The 20,656-nt window shown below is 41.9% G+C and overlaps 2 protein-coding genes across 3 annotated transcripts in view; both read right to left on the bottom strand.

Annotated features, from left to right (window-relative positions):
* LOC105904602 (rootletin) overlaps window positions 1-10,020 on the bottom strand; it is a 30,529-nt gene extending 20,509 nt beyond the window's left edge. Inside the window, exons 1-12 of the mRNA XM_042707746.1 lie at window positions 9,173-10,020; window positions 7,893-8,019; window positions 7,615-7,757; window positions 5,890-6,081; window positions 5,342-5,425; window positions 4,850-4,941; window positions 4,576-4,741; window positions 4,364-4,470; window positions 3,878-4,105; window positions 3,637-3,727; window positions 1,254-1,340; window positions 345-563 (exon numbers count right to left, since the gene is read on the bottom strand). Of these exons, the coding sequence (XP_042563680.1) occupies window positions 345-563; window positions 1,254-1,340; window positions 3,637-3,727; window positions 3,878-4,105; window positions 4,364-4,470; window positions 4,576-4,741; window positions 4,850-4,941; window positions 5,342-5,425; window positions 5,890-6,081; window positions 7,615-7,757; window positions 7,893-8,019; window positions 9,173-9,328 (1,692 nt within the window). The 5' untranslated portion in view covers window positions 9,329-10,020. The remainder of the gene's footprint in view (window positions 1-344; window positions 564-1,253; window positions 1,341-3,636; window positions 3,728-3,877; window positions 4,106-4,363; window positions 4,471-4,575; window positions 4,742-4,849; window positions 4,942-5,341; window positions 5,426-5,889; window positions 6,082-7,614; window positions 7,758-7,892; window positions 8,020-9,172) is intronic.
* Window positions 10,021-11,737: 1,717 nt separating this feature from the next.
* On the bottom strand, window positions 11,738-19,244 carry necap2 (NECAP endocytosis associated 2). 2 transcript variants are annotated; one of them, XM_031568583.2, is made up of 8 exons: window positions 19,053-19,244; window positions 17,069-17,169; window positions 16,813-16,917; window positions 16,633-16,714; window positions 16,411-16,519; window positions 15,775-15,931; window positions 15,051-15,165; window positions 11,738-13,002 (listed from the first exon to the last, which is right to left on the bottom strand). In XM_031568583.2, exons 1-8 carry the CDS (start codon window positions 19,145-19,147, stop codon window positions 12,957-12,959), a joined length of 810 nt encoding a protein of 269 aa, XP_031424443.2. In that variant the 5' UTR covers window positions 19,148-19,244; the 3' UTR covers window positions 11,738-12,956. The 2 variants fall into 2 exon arrangements, with proteins under 2 accessions (XP_031424443.2, XP_042563835.1); XM_042707901.1 differs by having other exon boundaries at window positions 15,775-15,937; window positions 19,053-19,235.
* Window positions 19,245-20,656: the final 1,412 nt, after the last annotated feature.

The raw sequence follows: 20,656 nt of genomic DNA, 5'->3' as shown, positions 1-20,656 counted from the left end.
AAACATTAATTAAAGAACAAAACCACTGAGAAAATGTCACGTCTGTGCTGAACTCTGCTCCGGCCACGCCCCCCTTTTCAACGGTTGACCCACAGATCTCCGCTAAAGCCACATTCAGTCACATTCACGCGCTCGTCTTCCCAATCGCATTTAAAACAAAAAATGTTTAGTCTTCTGTTCGGTTGATGGCTGGCAAACAACAATCTAAGAAGGGCACATATTATTCACTCATTTTAAGCCATCAATCTACCTCAGGGTGAACAAAATGAGCTGAAAAAAACAGAATTCACCAAATGTGAAACGGAAAATGCATTTTTTTTTTTACGGAAAATCATTGGCCCTACCTGCAGCTGTAACTGCCTGCTGGATACAGCTGAGCGTAGAGCAGACAGGCTGGCCTCGGGAAGGGTAAGGGTGGATGACCGCCGTGGGGAGGAGGATCGTCTAGGTGAAGACGGTCGTTGTGGGGAGGACGCCCTGAGCAGGGGCATGAGAGAGGCTCCAATGGCATCTCCATCCTGCGTGTCAGAGAATATTCCAGATTCTCCATCTGACAGCATCGTCTGAATCGAGACATTTAGCAGTGGAAAAGTGGAATTTATTAACTGTATGTCTTTCCTAGTTCCCAACATTACAACTGTGAACAATGAAGATTTACAGTAGAGTATGTACTGTAGTATTTTATAGGCTACATCCCAGATCTAGATTAAGGCCATTCATTGTCAAAAAAAACTAAACTGGACTAATTGAATTCACTTTCTGAGTCATGGATTTAGATAGTGTTCAGTTTATCCTAATCTAGATTAAACTAATATGATTTCCAAGTCACAGATAGTGTTAATCCAGGAATAAATCAGGGCTTTATTTAATCCTACACAAACACACACACATACACAGGCAGATACACACTTCAATTTGAGGCACAGTTTAGCCACAACTGCTTCCTGAAGTACCAACAGTAATATGAGGACAAGTGAAAGAACAGTAGATGTGTCAAACAATGCAAAGCCATTTCAGTAGGCAGTTGATCAAATTCATTAATTCAATGTATTTTCGATCAAGACCTTCATGACTTCTATGTTTAACAGCCACACCACAAAATCATAATTTTAACTTGTCTTGTTTTTATCTTGTGTCTTTAATTTCACACATTTCATTTCAACACATTTCACACGTATCATTTAAATTTCAACCTTTTCAAATTTGAAACGATACACATAAAATGCTTGAGGCTGAACGTGTAACAACATTACCTGAGCAATGTCTTTAAGTGTGTCCAGTAGGGTCTCAGTCTGAAAGCGGAGAGCCTGCAGCTCAGACTCGTCCACCCTACTCTGCTCCTGTTCACAGAGACCAGCACAGAACATGAGGTTTAGGAAACAAGTGCTTCTGTAGTTCAACACATCATGGAGGGCCATGCATTCATTTGGCCCAATCATATATGCATCAGTATACATGGCCTGTATCATTGTTCATTTTGGCAGTTATTTTAGATTTAGTTACAAGACGAAAATGCATATTAGTTTTAGTCACATTTAGTCATTTTTATCCTTCTTAAGTTTTAGTCGACGGAAACTCTTAGGCAATACTTAATTAAACTCAAACTCAAGGCAATACTTAATTAACAGTATTATCATTAAAATATAACAGAATATCAAGTCTAGATTTAGAAGATTAAAATGATGTGATAGCGCTAAATCAACCACTTATCCTCCAAATGAATTGCTGTGCAATCTGATTTAGCTAGACGGCTAGTTTTGACAATGGAAAGTGGTGCCAATGATAATAACAATTGCCTAAATAGACAAGGATATGTAAACCAAACATATTAATTTAATGTAATGCCTAGAACTGTCCTATATAGTCCACTCTGCAATGAGTTTACTACCTAGCTATCGATAGCTAGTTTAACTTAGCTATGCTACCTCATAGTTAGCTAGCTAGCTAAACGTTTTAGTGATCATTTGCCAAGGCTAACGGGAGGCTTTAATCGATAATTATTAGCTAGCTATCCAAGTTGACATCCTATACACTCGACTGCCCCTTTGACGTTGACTTTACGTTGGCTAATATATGCAAATAACTAGTTAACATTAGCTAGTTATCATTGACAGTTACTAGCTAACGTACCATGGCATAGATGTGCTCTTTCAGGGTTGTTGTGTTCTTCCCACCTGTTTTGAAACATGGTTTCTCTCCCGTTATTGCGGTGTATTGTGTTTTATTTTCTGTCAAGTTATAATTAAAGTGTGTCCAGATATCTATTCTTCTTTTTCTTCCAGTGTTTGAACTTGAGCCATCATCTAACGATTGTTAGGGCGTCACTTGCATGTCTAGGCATGATCTCAGGGAGTGGAGGATCAGGACTGGGCAACATTAAACCAATGATATTAAGGATGCACTGCACTAGGTGCATGCAAGTTTCGAAAAATAATTAATTCAATTTTGAATGTCCGTTAGTCTACCAGTAACATTCTCGTCTCGTCAATGAAAGTAAAAATAGATTTAGTCACAGTTTTTATTTTCAAAGATCCGTTTTCGTGACGTCAACGTCACGGGGAAAAGGTCGTTAACGCATATTTTTCGTCAAACATTTCGTTAGAAATGAACACCACTGGATTACTAAACCATAATAGGTTTGGGATGGAAGCATCTGATAATCTAAAAATGTTAACTAACAGCTCTTTGCAATCTGCTGTCTTCCACTGGGGAAGCTCAACCCAGTTTATATGTGGCCCATCGTTTATGCATTCACTGTGCTGAGCGGGAGCGTGCCCATGTTCCCACAGCCCAATGTTCCCACAGCCCTATGTTCCCACATTTCTAAGAGCTTTTTCAAAATTAGGTCTTATGTTCCTACAGCTCTGTGTTCCCACATTTCTAATATTCATTACAAAATTAGGCCCTATGTTCCTACAGTTCCCACATTTCTACCCCTGCCTGGTAGTTAAGGGTTCACCATTCCGTAGCTGGCGATTTGAAGGAGGTAGCTAGCTTCCAAACTCTAACCCTAACCTTAACCCTAACCCTAGAACATAGGGCTGTGGGAACATCGGGACTAATTTTTCAAAATAAATCTGGGAACATAGGGCTGACCCCTGCTGGGCACACGTGTCAAACTGGATCAGATTCTTCCCGTCAGCGTGCTGAATGAGATCTGATCATTTTAATCCCATCAGACATACTCTACTAACACTGCCCAGTGCTAGCTATGCTATTGGGTTTAAATATGGAACGCATAGTTTAATGGTACTGATAATTGTGTTAGATACAAGTGTCCACTAAATGTAGCGTTATTATTAGAAGCAGTAGTAATGGCAGTACTAATAATGTATATATATATCTATATATATATCTTTGCTTGTTATGAAGCCACCCATTCTGAAACAGTGCTGGAAATCTTAAGAAATCTTATTGTCTTGTCTTAACTGCCCTATAAAACCTTTTGTTGCAAATAAAAAGATCACCAATAGTCAATGCATTATGTTTGATACAGGTCTCCAGCTTCCATTGCTCAGTCAGACTAGATTAACAATATCTGAAAGCTTTCGGTGTATTCTGATCACAAACGATCATACATGAAGCCGTCTGATTTCAGACAGCATGTTAATGTTTGTGGTGGGGTACAGGCAGTACCTCCAGTCTCCTGGTGAGGGAGGAGACCTCCTGATCTTTTTCTTCATTTTGGGCCTTCAGTGTCTCCATCTCCCTGACGGCCTCCACCAGCCTGAGAGAGAGAGAGAGAGAGAGAGAGAGAGAGAGAGAGAGACTATTGCACACATCCACACAGACTCAGAGCCCTTTAGTCCTGTCTATTCTCCTGCCCCAACACTATCACCATTCCCCCACCCATATCTCCTCCTTTGTGCCCCCTGACCTGGCGTTGAGCTCGGCTCGCTCGGCGTCACTGCGGGCCTGCAGGGTCATCATGTCGCTGACGTGCTCCCGCAGCTGCAGCTCCAGCTGTGCCCGCTGGGCAGACTCGCGCTCCAGCGCCCCTGCCAAGCCCTCTTCACGGCCGTGCAGGGAGGAGGTCAAGCCCGCACACGAAGACTGCGCGCTGTGGGAGGCCCAAGCCAGCTCATTCCTCATGTCAGACAGGTCCCTGCGCAGACATGGAAAAGAGGTTCATGTCCTAAACTGGCCTTTTCATTTGAAAGATATCGACAGATAAAGAAAAACGGAACAGAGAAGTGGGGGGAGGAAGAATATTAGTGACTGAAAGGTCAAATGAAAAGAGATAAAAACACCCTAGTAAAAACGACAGAGAACAAAAGGTACTTTTGACAAAACATGTGAAGAGAGTCTGAATCGTCTGGCCCCTCTCACAGCAAAACCAACTGAAAGTGATGTCTGTAAATACCTTTCTGTGGCACTCCTCAGCTCATACACATGTCTCCGAAACCCAACCACCTGTCTCCATAACTGCATAAGCCGACCATGCTCACTGCTATAGTAACTGTGGAAGGACTGGGGAGAGGAAACAAAATAAGGAAGTTATCCAAATGATGCCAAACAGGCTGACTGTTCATATGCAGTAGAAGGTAAAGCATGGTCAGCATTGTCCCGACCCACCTCTTCCTCTTTTCTCCAATCAGACTCTCTTTGTTCCAGCTCCTCTCTAGCTTTGGTCCAATCAATTGTGAGCCTTCGAATGTCCTGGCTAAGCGCCTCATTGGCCAGGCTCGCCTGTTCCAGCTGTTCTCTCAACATGGAATTCACTGCAGACAGGCTGCTGCTCCTGAACAGAGAGAAGGACAGAGTGTTCAACATGCTAAGCACTGGAATCAGATTGTGCTCCCGCAGGGAGCTCTAGGATGGTCAGGGCCCAGCAGCACATTTGACCCACCGCTGTTGTTCCTCCTCCAGCCTGATGTGGGCACTCTCCAGATCACTGCAAGGCTCCTCATCCTCACGCCGATGGCTCAAGTCACAGCGACCCTGTGGGAGATACGACTCATAAATAGACGAAGTACAGTACGTTCCTCCATGTAAAGTATGCCATATCCTCATAGGACCAAACAAGCCAGTAGGAAGTGACAGGTTGGTTTAATAAATGGCCTAATCAATGTAGATGAGCTATAGCACACTTATTTAGACTACTACAAACAAACAAATAGATAGTGAGTGTTCTGAGGATGTTAACCCTAAGCTCTGACCTTGCACCATGAATCATTAACCCCTGACTTGCAGCAAATCAAGAGGACAGCAAAGGCTTTCTATTGCCTAGGGTCTAATTTGGCCCTGTGTCTTGTGCTTGGGTGAAAACAGACTCTGCCTCTCCTCCTACGCATGTGTACTGTATGAACAGAAGGGGGTGTCCCCAGGACACTGCGCTCACGTTAAGACGGTGGCGTTCCAGCTCCGAGGTTTTCTCCTGCAGGATCTGCTCCAGCTCACCACATCTCTTCTTATACTGCAGGACCTGCGCATGGATCAACACAAGCAGCACAGTGAGGCATCCTGCACTCTGACAACACACAAGCCCATGCCTAGCTGTGATATATGGGATATAGACCATATGGTCACTAGACTAAAATAACAGAGCCACTATACACCACATCACAGGACAATAATGCATTATTCTTGCATTATTATGTTCCCACTTTTGTTCAATCAATTTAGCTGTGTGCAATATTACATCTACACATGCACATGCACATTTGTCTCATTCCCTTTAACTTCATTCTTTCCTATCCTCATAAACGTTTCCTTTCCTCCTCATGTTTTTCTCTGCTTTTCTTTCCCCATCCCTGTCTCTTCTTCTCTCTTTCTCTTCCTTCTTCCTTCCCTCCCACAAACCCACACAGTTTACTTAAACAAGTTTCCAGTGTCTTTCCAAAACTGGTGTATGTACTTCTTCACTCCTGAACCTGTTCTTTGCCTCACCTTGGCCTGTAGTTTCTGCACCAGCTGCGCCTGGCGCTGCTGCCCCTCCTGGTAGGCGGTGAGTTTGCGCTTGTATGCCGCCTGCTCCTCGTCCAGCCGTCTGCGCAGGTCCACATTCTGCTGTGCTAGGCTGCGTGACTCGAGCGAGTCGCGCTCACCGTCCCCTGTCTCAAGACGCAGAGCCTGCTCCAGCTGCGCACACACACACACACACACCGCAGCCATGAGACACCAACACCACAGACATCAATCTGCATACTAATAAATCATTCTTACTCAACCATTCTGCCCCCAAAACCAACTGACACATATTAGTTGACTTGTTTTGTACAATTGTCCTTGGACAAATGTGATGTTAGGTCTAAATTAGCAAAAGCAATTTAAATAAATGAAATAGATAAATTAAATAAATGAAGTCTGTTCATGACTGCTTTCCATTTATTTAATTGTTCGGATTATTTTTCCCTTAAATGATTGCCCTGTCTACAACTGCTAGTTAAATGGCACAAAAGATACACACTTACATTTACATTTGCATCTGTCATTAGTGTCAGTTTTGCAAAGACTCGTCACTGAATCTGGAGTTCTGGAGAAGATCTCTCCACAACACACAGGTGTATAAGGATTATGAGCAGCACGAGCACTCACGTGAAGCTGTCAACGACATTGACTTAATCACATCTATCAGATTCCTATATTACACCCATCTAAAGTCTCCTTGTACCATGTAAATGTACTCACCCTTTGTTGACTAAGCCCTATGGCTACCTAGTAACAGGCAACAACACAATAGCTTCTCCCAGCATGAATTATCCCTCTTGTTTAAACAGCAATGTTCAAATCCGGGGCCAGTCAATGTGTTTTTGTATGCTGTCACCTTTACTGGACCAAATGTAAAGCATAGCGCCCAAATGTAGGACTATTGAGTAAAATACGTCTATAGTAGATATGTGCAGGCTTTGCTTTACCATATCATAAACCTCAGCTCTGTAAACAGACGTCAAGGGGTTAAATGAGACGCTAAGGCTCATCTCCATGGTAACGTATGCTCTCCAATGCAGTGCTTCAATGATTAACACAGCCTGGTCTCTCTAGGAAGATAGGCAAGAACTCTGGGGTCTTCTGAAACAGCACTTGAAATATATTTCAACAGGTAGGGAAACTAAAAACGGTTTACTTCTTTGGATTGAAAATCCCACAGCCTAATTTTGAAATAGAGGGTATGCACATTTCAGTCATAAAATCAATTCTGACAGATTTTTACCACAACGCTTTCCAGCAGTACAGGTGTCCACAATTGTGCTCTCACCCCACCCTAATTTGCCCAAACCCCCTCTACCAGTGCTGTTTACCATCACCAGGGGTGACAAATGCTATGGCAACAAGCCACTTCACTTCATTCCCCTCGACGTTACCAAGGCAACGGGTCAAACTCTCTACAAGAGACTGACAAAGAGCGTAAGGAAACAGAAAAGGGAGGAACTGCATTTGTATGCTGATGATTCGTTCAATATTAACACACCTCTTCCATCGACCAGCCGCCCCAAAACCAAAATTCCTCCCTTTTTTACAAAAATACAAATCAAACAATGCATCAAAGAACATGTCAGTGCTGTCTGGACTGAACAAAGCATAATCCTCAGGGATGAAAGAACATCATCCTTGGTTATAATACAGCCATAAACATCCTCTATCCTCCATTTCATCCTTTTTGTGTCTGCTCACCCTCTCACTGATGGCGCTGTATTTGATGGCTAGCTCATCGCGGTCAGCTCTGCTGTGGGCCAGGAGGTCCTCTAGCCTTCCCAACTCCCCCTGGAGGACCCGGTTCTCCTCCTGAAGGGACATGAATGAGGACATGTCTCCTGCTGCGGGCGGGAGTGTGTGCAGGGCATGGGATGGGAGGGGAGGGGAGGGGAGGGACAAAGGCACAGGTGTAAGTGAAAGGGATGTCTTACAAATTGGACTGTCACAGCTAGCACAGCACATCTGAGTATACTCACAGCTGCCACTCAGGTTCTTGGTGACAATTTCTCGCACACGCACAGGCAGACAGGCAGGCGGTGCATCTGGGGAGTGGCCCTGCAGCGTCAGCCGCTTCTCCTCGGAGAGAACGCTCTCTTCCAACCTCTATGGGAGACACACAGGCCTATCAAACACAAGCCTAAGGTACCTACTATACTATAAACGAGTATGTAGAAATGGTATACTTAATAACACTAAAGCAACACAGAGAGAACTGGACATCCTCTTCATCAAGCAACAAAGATATATCACCATGAAGAAAACAAATATACATGCAACTTGATGAATTCAGTCTTTGGGGGAGGGGAATGAGACATTAACTAAATGTCAGCTGTATCTACCCAGACTGGTGTAGTTTCAAACACTGCCAAATGGGTGTCATATTTTGTCGTTCAACATTCTTACAAACATGACAGCTAGTTGGAACATACAGTGGTAGCATTTCACGGCTGCATTGGTATGTACGGATGTACAGCGATGCTAGAATGTGATGAGAGATCTATTTGCCCCACACACTGCACTTCTATGTCATGTAATGATACGATTCCTTTCATACCTTTCTATTGTTGTCAAAGGGCTTATTTATCCATAGTTTTTTCTCTTTTGTTTATTATTTGTTTACAACACCAATGCACCGATGCTCCCTAGGCTGTCCCATCTCTAGTTCAAAAGTCCTGGTCGAAGCAGTAAGAACAGGTGGCCGCACAGCAGTAGCTGCTATCAGCCGCAGTCTTGTATATATTTAGCACTACGCAGCTAATCACAAGCATCACAAGCAACACTGACGCACCGACACACACCAGCAACAAATAAAAAGTAAAGAGCAATGGAAGACCACAGTACGCCAAGTGGAAATAAATTAAACGGACTCCAGGATCGGTGACACTAACGGTTTTAGTGCTATGAAAAAAAAGAAGAAATCATGCAATACACCATCACCTGTATGACCGCTTCCAGCTTGGACTCTGCGTCAATATTCTCTGAATCACTCATTGAGTAAAAGTTATATCTTCTCCTGCAGACGAGCAAAAATCAAAAGAGCCAAACTCCCCTTACGCCAGGGAGGACAAGTTTAAATGGAAAAGTATCCAAGCCGGCTTTGCGTTAAAATAGGATTAACCATTCGCTGTGTTGTCTATAGCCTGTCCTATTCAATCACAGGGAACATCTAGCTAATTATAGTTTCGCCTAGGCCTACTTTACATGTGAAAAATATGAAACCCACAACTAAACAACAACTAAAAAAAAATTCCAATACAGGCCATAAAACTCCAGGGACCTCAGCTCCTATAGCGGGTGTCCATCCGGTCGTCTTCGGTTGCGACAGAAAGTGGCGAGGAGAGATTGAGGACAGCAGGATTAGGAGATTTGCACCCTCCACCCCCTTCCCACGTCGCTGTAACGTGCGCCACATTCTCTTTCTCGGTAGCAATGTAACAAAGTCTTTAGTGCACCTATCCTTAACTTAATTAACCCCTCTAAAGTTAGAATAACTTTATCTCTAGGTAAGGTTACAACATTTTTAGGACACAACTCAAGAATGGGATTCATACAACTCTGAGTAACTATTTCATTAATTTCTTCACTGCATCACAGAATGTCTAGTTCCAGTAGCCTACTTAACTACAAGTTAAGAGAGCGTATACAAAGCATGGATCTATGAGGCTAGATAACTATTATTAAAACAAGTAGCCTATTCTATACATTATTCTATATAAAACAAAAAAGTTCTTATTGAGTAGAAGACACACATTAGGCTACTGAGACACTTAAAATGAAACACATTGAATCGACCAAATGTCTTGTAAATCCCCATGGTCATGCTTTCACTATACCAGTAGTGTGTATTTTTATAGTCTAGTAACTCTATAGTTTTATAAATATTTGAAAATAAAGAGCAAGCTGTCGTTATGTCTTCACGTGGGATATGGTAGGGATGGGTGAGGGGCCCTCTACAAGGGTCTGATGGAATCACTTCAGTGCCTTTGTCACCATAGAAACAGACATATCAACAAAAGGACAGGATCTTTTTCTCCCACTGTCAAATCCAGACCAGGTTTCTCTAAGGGTGGACAAGTGGAGTTTATAGCACCCTTTTGCTAAGATTCATAATGCTGTTGTCAATTTCAATAGTAAAAAAAACAAAAAAAAACAGTTGTAATCATCTGAAAAAGATACCTGGGTGCAGTTTTCAGTTGGCCTACCGGTAACGTGACATTTCCACCGTGCACCACATAGGCCCAATGGGTTTTACTGTATCCGCTTTAAAGACACTGCACTGTAAGTTTCCGTCTTATTATTCGAACTGGAAGAAATGTGTCTTAACAAACGGTCCCACATTTGTTTGCTTCCCAGCGCCCCCGTCTGCCTCTCCGAGTAATGCACCACCAACGCCAAAAAGGAGAAACAAATCTGATGCTCCAAAAGTGGATGAAACTGAAACGCCATAAACAATTTGTATGCGGTTGACGTTATATGCTACACCAATTAATGATTTCAACGTCTAACAACCTCACGTTAAGACAATTCACTGCTGTGTGCAATCACAGTCTAGTATAGGCTTCTCTCAACAAGCAAATTAGCTTTAACGCGCGAAATTTGATGGGAACTTTGAGGCCAAGCGGATCGTTTATTTGGTAAAAGAACACATGGATCCACAGTGCTACTGCGTCTGCTCATCGATATAATGTAGCCTACAGAATCTCAGGCAGTGGCAACAGTGATTTCAAACTGGCGAGACTTAGTCAATTTGAGCAACTTAGTGACTTCAGATGTCACCCTTCGTGCAGCAGATTTGACGGGTGACCGTCTACAACATTATCACTGAATGAACAAAAGGCCATTCAGCTAATGAGCGAAATTTGCGATAGCTTCGATGCTTCCTCTCGCATAGGCCACTTCTTCTTTTTAGGGATTTCTGCATGGCCAAAACAATCATTTTCGGGCAAATATGCATGCATTTGCTTTTAGATGATACGTAGCCCATTATTCAGACAGAACTCTTACCTCATACAATGACAACGTGAACATAAAGTTCAGAAATAGCTGATGTTAATTCCACAATGTAGTTTACCGCTCATTGGAATATTTTGAAATGAATTGAGTCGAAAGAATATATCGTTGTCCATCCATGCCGATTTGCTACAGCGAAGCTTTTCCGGGGTGGGACTACATACGGCAAGATGAGAGTCGCCAGCTTCGAAACGTAACCCTTTCGTCTACAGTAGCCTAGTAGCCTAATAGGAAATTACTGAACAGATTTCGTACTAGGAAACACTTTAAAAGCATGCTTGTCGAACAAGTAGGCAACAACTCATGAGTTGAACCTCAAAAATCTTTTCATGGTCTCATAAATCTCAACTTTGTTATTACACTCCTGAACGACTAGATGGAATGACGAATAGTAATGTTTTATTCACTTCAGCATCAACTAAGCTACTCACATGTGAGCTGTTCATGATAATTTGGTCCTCTCTCGATAAAACCCGTCATGTGGTTCACGGGTCAGAACCCAGCAGACAAATGTGTCATATAGCCTACCATGGAGAACCTACCCCCCACTAACAGTAATCTTTTGTTCCCAAGACGTCCTATTTTACGGCTGGTTACTACAGTGATGTGTAAATATGACCGATCAATAACATAAAGCATGCAACTAGTTCATGTCAACGGGTGATAATAAAACAATAGGACAATGGCAATTTAAAGGTGTTAAAGTGCTGACAATAACATCAGAAAACCTATATGCAGTCTCTTACGGGTAGAGTTGCAGTGTAAGTGAATTTTACGTTTGATCCGGTGATAAATTAAATAGCAATACATGTATGGGACGAGAGGGAAATGTTTATTATTTACAATATATTGTGACTTTACATTTATACAGGACTTATATTTTGTGAAGAAGGCACTTTCAACAAGTGTGTAAAATACATTTAAAGCATTTGCCCTAATAAGTACACCCTTCAAATTAAAGGCACCAGAATTAGGTAAAAGGAATAACAGAGATTAAGCCGAGAAATGGGGAACATGTTAACAAGTAAACACACACACACACACACACACACACACACACACACACACACACACACACACACTAAGACGTGCATTACACAACAATCATTGTGCTTTCTACACAAGTCAGTGGGGTACTAGCCACAAAAGCCAACACACACATAGACACACACACACACACACACACAAAATACATAATTATAGCCGGTGGCTCAGTGGGTGCACGGTGGAGACGGTCTCGTCCAGTTCAGTGGGAGTCACTAATCTTATCAAAACTGCCATCTGCTCATTGGACAGTGCTGGCCCACACAATATGCAATCCTTCACACGAACACATACACTCCCAATCCAAAAGATTTCAGAAAACTACCTATACAAAGCTTTTACTTGCAGCGCAATGAAGACAAAAGATACTACAGTCACGGTTGTAGCAACTAAACTGCAGACATGGTAATAGAGCAAAGAATTTACAGGTAAGCAAAACAACAAACTGACATAGGCAAAGAAAACACAAATAGTTCAGAATAAGGGAAGGGTCTTAAACATATAGGGAAAAGGCACAACATTATTCCATGGAATGCACCCATTTTCACCTCATTGGACTGACTGAGAGGAGAACCACATAGGGACTGTTACCACAGTGGCACTGAGGTGAGATTCAGAAATGTCACAGCTCTACCTGTACAGTTTACCAAAAGGAGATATTAAGAAGAATGCACTATTTTATACCCAACATAGCTATGAAAAGTGAAGTGTCTAGTGGAGTCACCTGGTGATTGGTTGCATAGGAAACCTTCTGTAAAAAAATAGGACTTCTTGTAGAAAAGGAGAGAAGGTCAAATATTGTAGGTGGTATGTGTGAGGGTCATATATACACACATCCACTCACTGTTCATCTGAGCTTAGTGTGATTGTGTGCCCATTTCTATCCCCCCAGTAACTCCCTCGATTTGGGGAATGCAAAGAGTTTAAAAACTAGTTCTCTAAAAATCCAAAAAAAAAAAAAAGTCGAGTGTCTGTCAGTCCAGCTGCTAAAACTGCACCCATTCCGATTTGGTGGACATCGGAGAGGAACCACTGTAGAGGAAAGACAGAGAAGAGCTGATCAAGTTCAGTTTTCTACAAGGACATGAACAACAGGTTCTGCAATATGGAGTTAGAATAGTTTCAAAAATAAAATTAAAAAAAAGTCACATGATTCACTAATGTATTTCTTGATTCACATATAAATGTCAAACCATTTACAAATGTAAACGCTGTTACATTTATTTACAGACTAATGAACATGCATTTACAAACCACTCACTATTTGTGAGCATCCCTGCATTCATTTGTGGATTTCTGAAACTTTACTGACGCAGCTTGATTCACAAATGCATTTTTCCAGGACATTCTCTGACGCCCATAGATATCTCTAAGATAATCTCTTACAATTTCAGCCAATCACATGAACGAAAAGTCAAGGGTAAGACTGAATGTGACCACATTGCCTTATATCTGCATAGTGTCCAGTTGTGTGCACTACTACACCGTAATGGACACAGATTACACAAAGTATAGAGTCGGTGTGAGGTCCAAACGTCTGAGACCTTACAGCCGCTGGGTGACTTAGCTCAAATAATTAAATAATCGAAGTAAAGCAACGTAACAAGTTTCTTTAAAAAGTCGTTAGTCTTCCATCCATCCTGTCCAGCAGTTTTCAGCATGCACTGGAAAACGGGCTGATTTTGGAGTGAAATAACGTTTTTTAATCCAGCACAGACATGTCCTTTGTGAAATGATTGAATGAGGATTGATACTATTGCAGTTTGCTAATGTTAATGTTTGATACTGCTTAGCCTTGAAAAGAGGTCACATTAAACGGCATATAGTGTTATCCTGATGTAAAGCCTATTTTCAAAGTGTCCATGCTAGTCAAACTCAATCACTGAGATTCCCAAAGATGGACATGGTACAAGAGCTTCTCTAGCCATTTCTAGCTAACGTAAATAGTGACTGATGCCCATCTATTTTGTGTTTGTCTGACAGGTGGTCTAGTTACACCAAAAACGATTGGAAATGGAATTTCCCCTAATGTTGGAAAATAACACTTGCTTTTCAAAACCAGGTGTGACTTTCAACATACCTGGAAAATGCTTAATTTGTTCAAAGTATTGTGTTTTAACATGATAAGCATTTAGTTTGAAGTTACTGGGTGAAATAAACACCTGTCAGGATTCAGTTAACTCAGCATTGTTGATACAATTTAACCAGCGGCTTGGTTAAAAGAGCAATGTTAACCCATTTAGATGGACTAGGTTGACCCAGCATTGGGTTGGTCCTAATTACCCAGCGCCTGGGTTCAAACAGCGACCGATTTTGCTGGGTTAGTCCAATGGTTACCCAGTGGTTTAGAGTGCCCTCTGAAACTGCTCTACTTCGGGAAAGCAACCTGCTTGAGATTGCAGGTCGGATGATTGGCCATTCTTTCAAATATTTGAAGTTCAAGCATGTTCAATCATGTATGACAAGGAGTTTAACAAGATATACAAGTTAACAAGTTCTATTCTCACTTGGTGGGCAGCAACCAGACTACACTGAAACACAGATTCTTCTTTGTGTAATCAGTTGTATGCAGATGTCTGTTATGATGTAGTAGTCCACGTAACTGGACACTACGCAAATGATGGTCCTCTTAAAGGCGGGCAGTGCAATTGGTGGTGTAATGGCACTTTAGACTTAAGTGTTTAAGTGTTTTCCTGAACCTGACAATGCTCGTGGTCAACCTCTCTTTTTGCTTTGGAAAGACACGTTTACTTACATTTGCGTTTAAGTGAAAGTTAGCTAGGTGTTTGCAAGGAGTAGCTCTATTAGTTGCCTGAAAACGGTTAGCTCTTTTGATTATTTTGGTTGGCTGACCCAGAGCAGTGTTAACTGCTCTAAAATGTAGTCAACTGTAGTCCCAAAGCTAACATTACTTTTAGGAAGCTAATGTAATAAAAAAGAAACCCAAACTGATGACAGAATTTCATTATGAATTCAAATATGAAGGGGCCGCACAAAACTGTCTTGTGGGCCGGGACTTTGAGACCCCTGGATTAGGAGCAGGCCCCAGCATCACGTCTCAGCTTGGAGGTTTGACCTACCCGGAGCCAGCAGCGGTGAAGTCTCCCCATAGGTCCTGAGCGGGCTGAGCTGGACCTGCTGGTGCTGGACCTGCTGGTGCTGGATCTCCAAAATCTCCAAAGTCCAAAAGGGTTGCTGAGTGAGAAGAGCGTTCACATATATTATTATTATTATTCAAGGCTAATGAAACCTCTGGTCATTCCAGGTTTATTCATTTGGTTTTACTCAAGACCTCAATTGAAGACAGAAATGCACGTTGAGGCTCAGGGCTCATTGATATAGACAGTATTGTATACTCGTCATCTCAAATCAAAACAAGCGTTTGAGCAGCTCCACTTTCTAATTGAGATGTCCTACAAATGCCCAAAAGGCTTTCCCCTAAGGACAAATGCGGAGTGGAAGTCTAGGAGTACATGAGTTGAAATTGAACATAACCTAATCACTTTACTCTTGTAACTTCTTAGTTATTCTTGTTCAGCTGCTCAGAGGTCATCAGTTCTCTTAAGTTCTGCGGGGTGCTGAGTTACCTGCGAGGGGCTGTTCTGCGGGGTGCTGAGTTACCTGCGAGGGGCTGTTCTGCTAAGTTATCTGCGAGGGGCTGTTCTGCTGAGTTACCTGCGAGGGGCTGTTCTGTGGGGTGCTGAATTACCTGCGAGGGGCTGTTCTGTGGGGTGCTGAGTTACCTGCGAGGGGCTGTTCTGCTAAGTTACCTGCGAGGGGCTGTTCTGCGGAGTGCTGAGTTACCTGCGAGTGGCTGTTCTGCGGGGACAGGCTGCTGTGCTCCTGGAGGGGCGGGAAAGCCTCCAGCTTTCACACCCGGTGGCGGCGGGAGGAGGAGACCGCTGCCCATTGGACGTGCCTTGGCACCACCTTGTGGCATTCCATCCTTCTTCTTTACGTTCTGTGACTTAGAGAGTGAATTACAAGCTTTGATAGCCAATAAATATACAAATATTACAAACTGAAAGTTGCTGACAAGCTTGCTTGAATACCCTCATGAACTACTGGCAGTAGTGGACCACACGGCAGGAAAGTAACACAGCTGGAACCTGGTTAACTGCTAGCAAAGTTAGTTTCTGTTTGAATGGATGGTTAGGTGACCTAGTGAATTGGTAATTGGCTTAATTCCTTTGCAGTCCTTCGACTATGTTAATGACCCTAGTTTTGTTTCTTTCATTTTTTTACACTTCCTATGTTATTTCTAGCACATCAGGTTATTTTACTGGGATCTGGGGGGAGGGGGGGGGGGGGATTCCAAACACATTTTTTTTCTTATACTGTACATCTCCATTCACCCACTGTCTGAACACTGTGTAAGAGCTCATTTTTCTTTAGGGTACCCCTAGATTTGTGTTATATTCAAAAGTAGTCTAGTCATACCCCAATGCTGATTTTGATGGTCTGTCCATCCTTGAACCCCAAGTCCAGTTTGGGAACTGGAGTTGGATTAGCCTCTTCTTTAGCAAGATCTGATTCCTGTTTCACCCACCTAGTGTGTACAGAGGGAACAGAAAATATGAGAATTCATCATTTTTATAATACACAAAACAATACAAAATTGATATATCCATTCATGTTTACTGGAGAGGAGAGATAACTCACTTAAAGTGGTCCTGCAGTGCCACATTGAAGTCGAAAGAGTCCCCACGATCAGCAAACCCAAGGCCTATAAATGCATGACGACCTGCAGCACCAATTAAACTCAAGTTACTGTTACTCAGCAGTAATGCATAAAGGATTAGATATTGTGACTGTTGAGAAAATCATAAACTCTGATCTCACCATTTCCATCCTCAATCCGGACAACAAAATATCTACTGGAGTCGGTGACAGCCTCCACTACACTGCCTGGGTACGTCTCTACTGGGGCCTGTGCAAACAGCTCTCCTGTTAGAACCAAAAGGAACAGTGCATTACAACATTTACTCAATCATGGGTCTCTGTAATCATTTGTGAGATCCACAACCATACAACAGCACCCTCCCACTAATTTAACCAATTACTTCAAGCGTATGTAATCTCTAAGGCGACCGTTTACCAGAGTTCTTGTCCTCAAGCTTAATGAAGGCATTCTTCCCCATTGCTATGATTTTCATCCTGCCACTCCATGACGGTTCATCCAGTTTCCAATCTGCTGCTCTGAGAAACACAGGCATTCACAGATGAACACCAAGCCCGAAAACATGTCAAGCATACGAGAACCTAGTAATTAACACTAAGCATGTACTTAAAAAAAAAAAAAAAAAAACTTTAACCAAAAAGAGTGGTGAAAGGTATCTGAAATAGTTATATTTAGCACCTGAAAGCAAGGCTTTGCAAGCTACCAGTAACTTCACACTAGCAAAGCTACCCTAGGGTGAAATGTAGTTTGGTTAAACTACTAAAGCTACTTAGAAAAAATTATCGCAAAAAGTGCCTACTTGTTCAAAAGTCATACATAACCCAAAAAAAATTATAATAATGCCACACTATTCATGGGAAAGTGCAACATTTACATTTACATTTAGTCATTTAGCAGACGCTTTTATCCAAAGCGACTTACATATGCGACTTACAATGTATACACATTTTACGTTTTACATTTACACTGATGGCACACTGCACATCAGGAGCAATTAGGGGTTCAGTGTCTTGCTCAAGGACGCTTCGACAGGGAATCGAACTAGCAACCTTCTGATTACTAAACGACTTCTCTACCACTGTACCACTGTCGCACCGGAATGTTAGCTTTGGTTTTGTATACAATGTCCATCAGTCAGACACCTGCCTTCCAATAGAGTTCTGGTGGGGGGTATTGCACCAAGCAGGATTACTCAGTTAGCTAGGTAAAACGTCGGTTTTGTTGGTGGAGCTAGTCAGTGTCATGTATTTGTTTAAGTATTGTGATTCTCTCTCAAGCTGAGATTCGGGAGGTCTATCCATGATGATGTCACTGTGTGAGCACTGAGCAACACCTGCGTTTTTGCACATGCACTACCCAGAGATCAAGCGTGTGGTGGTGGCGGCCTGATGAATGCGTTGCTTGGGCATGCCTTCACAAAGGTCAGGATAAAAGAAAAAGGGGGCGGGCTGGTCAAAGTGGGTTCAATTATAGTAAAGAGGCAATGGTAAAACAAAATTTTTTAAGTCATTCCTTTCTTTTTATTGCCCAAAACTGTTTGTAGTTTCAGTAGTTAACTACACAAAAATGGCACTATTCACTGCAACTATGAATGTAGTTAAACTATCAGCAAGCTACTACAAAATATAGTTAAAACTATAGTTTAATTACATGTAGTTCACTACTCCCCAACATTGATTTTGAATACAGAAAGGGACCACCTGCCTAAACAGTGAAATGCATTCATAGAGCTGGCATACTTACTTATATACTGTAAGTGCTAAATTTGTCATATGAACGATAACTTATTTTTTTATGGAAATGTTTTAGGTATACGCATAAATTAGGTGAACTGGGTGACCCCTAGCCTTCCCTGTTGGCATACCAAACAAGTATTGCGCTGTTTTGCACCTCCCAGTCTCGGCCACCGTAGATGGTCGAGTCTCGTGCCTGTGGTTGCTGTTGCTGTTCAGTAACTTTACATTATTTACATTATCTTGTTTCATACCAGTCACGTTAATAGATACCTACCTAACTAACCAAACTTAAAATTCATATTGGTGCCAAAGAGTTAGGTAAATTCATTTGAAAAAGTACACAACCTCACACACACCAACGAAAAACGTCATCGTTAACTTACTTAGCTACGGAGTAAAGTTTCTGAAAACAAACTTTGCATTATTTTAGCTGGACAGCTAAATAATGGTTAAACTTTTGTCATCGATTGCATATTATATTTGCAGAGCGCATAAAACGACTCTTTGTTATTATTAGAGAAATACACTGCAGATCACTCAACATTAACCCTGAAACTCGACTAGCCTTCCTGGAACCTCCTACCCCGAGACAGGCGCTATCTTGTATTAAATAAAACACGTCCAGACAGTTTCGTACTGAAGGATTGACTTGCACACAAACTCACCTGTAGCCGCGATTTGTTGCTCGAGGTGGAATTTTGTAAACATGAACCTCTGGTTTCACACAAAGTATTGATTCGTAAGTGCTGTCCTCGGCCATCTTGCTTCATTCGTCCAAAAAACTTTCGAAGTGCAAATGACCAGGAACGCGTCCCCCCTGCAGCGCAACTCACCGCGATCAACTAATGTGTAGCGCCACCAATGGAAGGGATGATTCGTTGCTGGGAATTGTTGCCCTATACTGCAGCGATACCCAAACCTTTCACGGCAGGCCACCCCATGCAATAACACATACATATGAACTGCAATGTTACAATTCTAGTCTAGTCCTTATTCAACACCACCAACAACCATTCCGTCTTGTTTAGTCAGTAGTTGAAAGTGGATGAATGGGCGTGGGATTGATGACACAAAAGGTGAGAGAATTATTAGACTTGGCCATCTTCATCTCAGGCCATCCTAAAAAAAATATGGATTGCTGTCATAGACCTTACCATATCTGTCTTATTGTGACGGCTTTTATATGCAGCTTGGTGCTGGCAGTCTCCTTTGCCAAAGTCAACATGGATGGAACAAACAATACAGTAGATAAATACAGCAGTAACCTAGATCAGTAATTATGTCATGGTTGATCGCCCATTACCAGACTGGTCTGACAGGATGGCAATGACAATCCACATTATCTGACCAAAGGGCATTTTCAATCGCTACATCACCAGCATAATTGCCCTGACCTATTGTGACCACATCTAGCATTAGTTATGTGACGCAGGGCCTCATGCAGAAAGCCATTTAGGAATTAATTCCCTTCTTTTTGTTCGTATCCTAAATTTCCCTCGGGATTAATAAAGTATCCATCATCTATCCACGATTTGTTCTTATTTTTTAGTAAGTTGATTTTGGGGATTTACTAATGTTTTCTTATTTTTGGTCTTCATTTGGGGGCATAAAATAATCCACGAATACTATATTATCAAATTTAAATTATTATGTATTAAGAGTAATTATAATTATTGGATTATTCAATTTATGGGCTACAGCAATACTATTGGTCCATTGATGCCAATAGGGATCATAAAAACCCTTGGATGTCATTGCGCACATTCAGCTGCTGAATGACTTCCATACTGCTTAGATGCCTTGGCTTGACTGGTGCGACAGACATTCAACACAGCACAACCCCTTCCCCCTAGTGTAAAGAGGGCGTTATCTTTGCTAATAAGTCAGCCACGCACCTCCAATTTAGGATCAAGTAGGATTCATCATTCAGCACACCAGGATAGGAGCAGACTTGATCTTGATGATTAAAATCTGGAGTTGACTTCGCTTATTTTTTCTTAACAGAAAATGGAGAGAAAATATAAGAGAAATCAAACCGAAAGCATGAGGCCCACAGGCCTTAAAGGTCCACTGCACTAGGGTTTTGAATAATTGAGATATCAACCTGCCATCATGAAGGAATATCGTTTCTCTTTATAAAAGATTCTTCAATGTCTACATACAGTTAAGTACTTATGAAAAAAAATGACATTTTAGTCATAATGTGGTTGTACATCTCATCGGATTTAAGAAAAGAAGCAGAACAGTGAAAAAGTAAACTCTACATCAG

This window comes from Clupea harengus, chromosome 5 (genome assembly GCF_900700415.2).
Source record: "Clupea harengus chromosome 5, Ch_v2.0.2, whole genome shotgun sequence".
Lineage (NCBI taxonomy): Eukaryota > Metazoa > Chordata > Actinopteri > Clupeiformes > Clupeidae > Clupea > Clupea harengus.
Note: the sequence above shows the minus strand (reverse complement) of the source record. Positions and strands in the feature narration are given on the sequence as shown.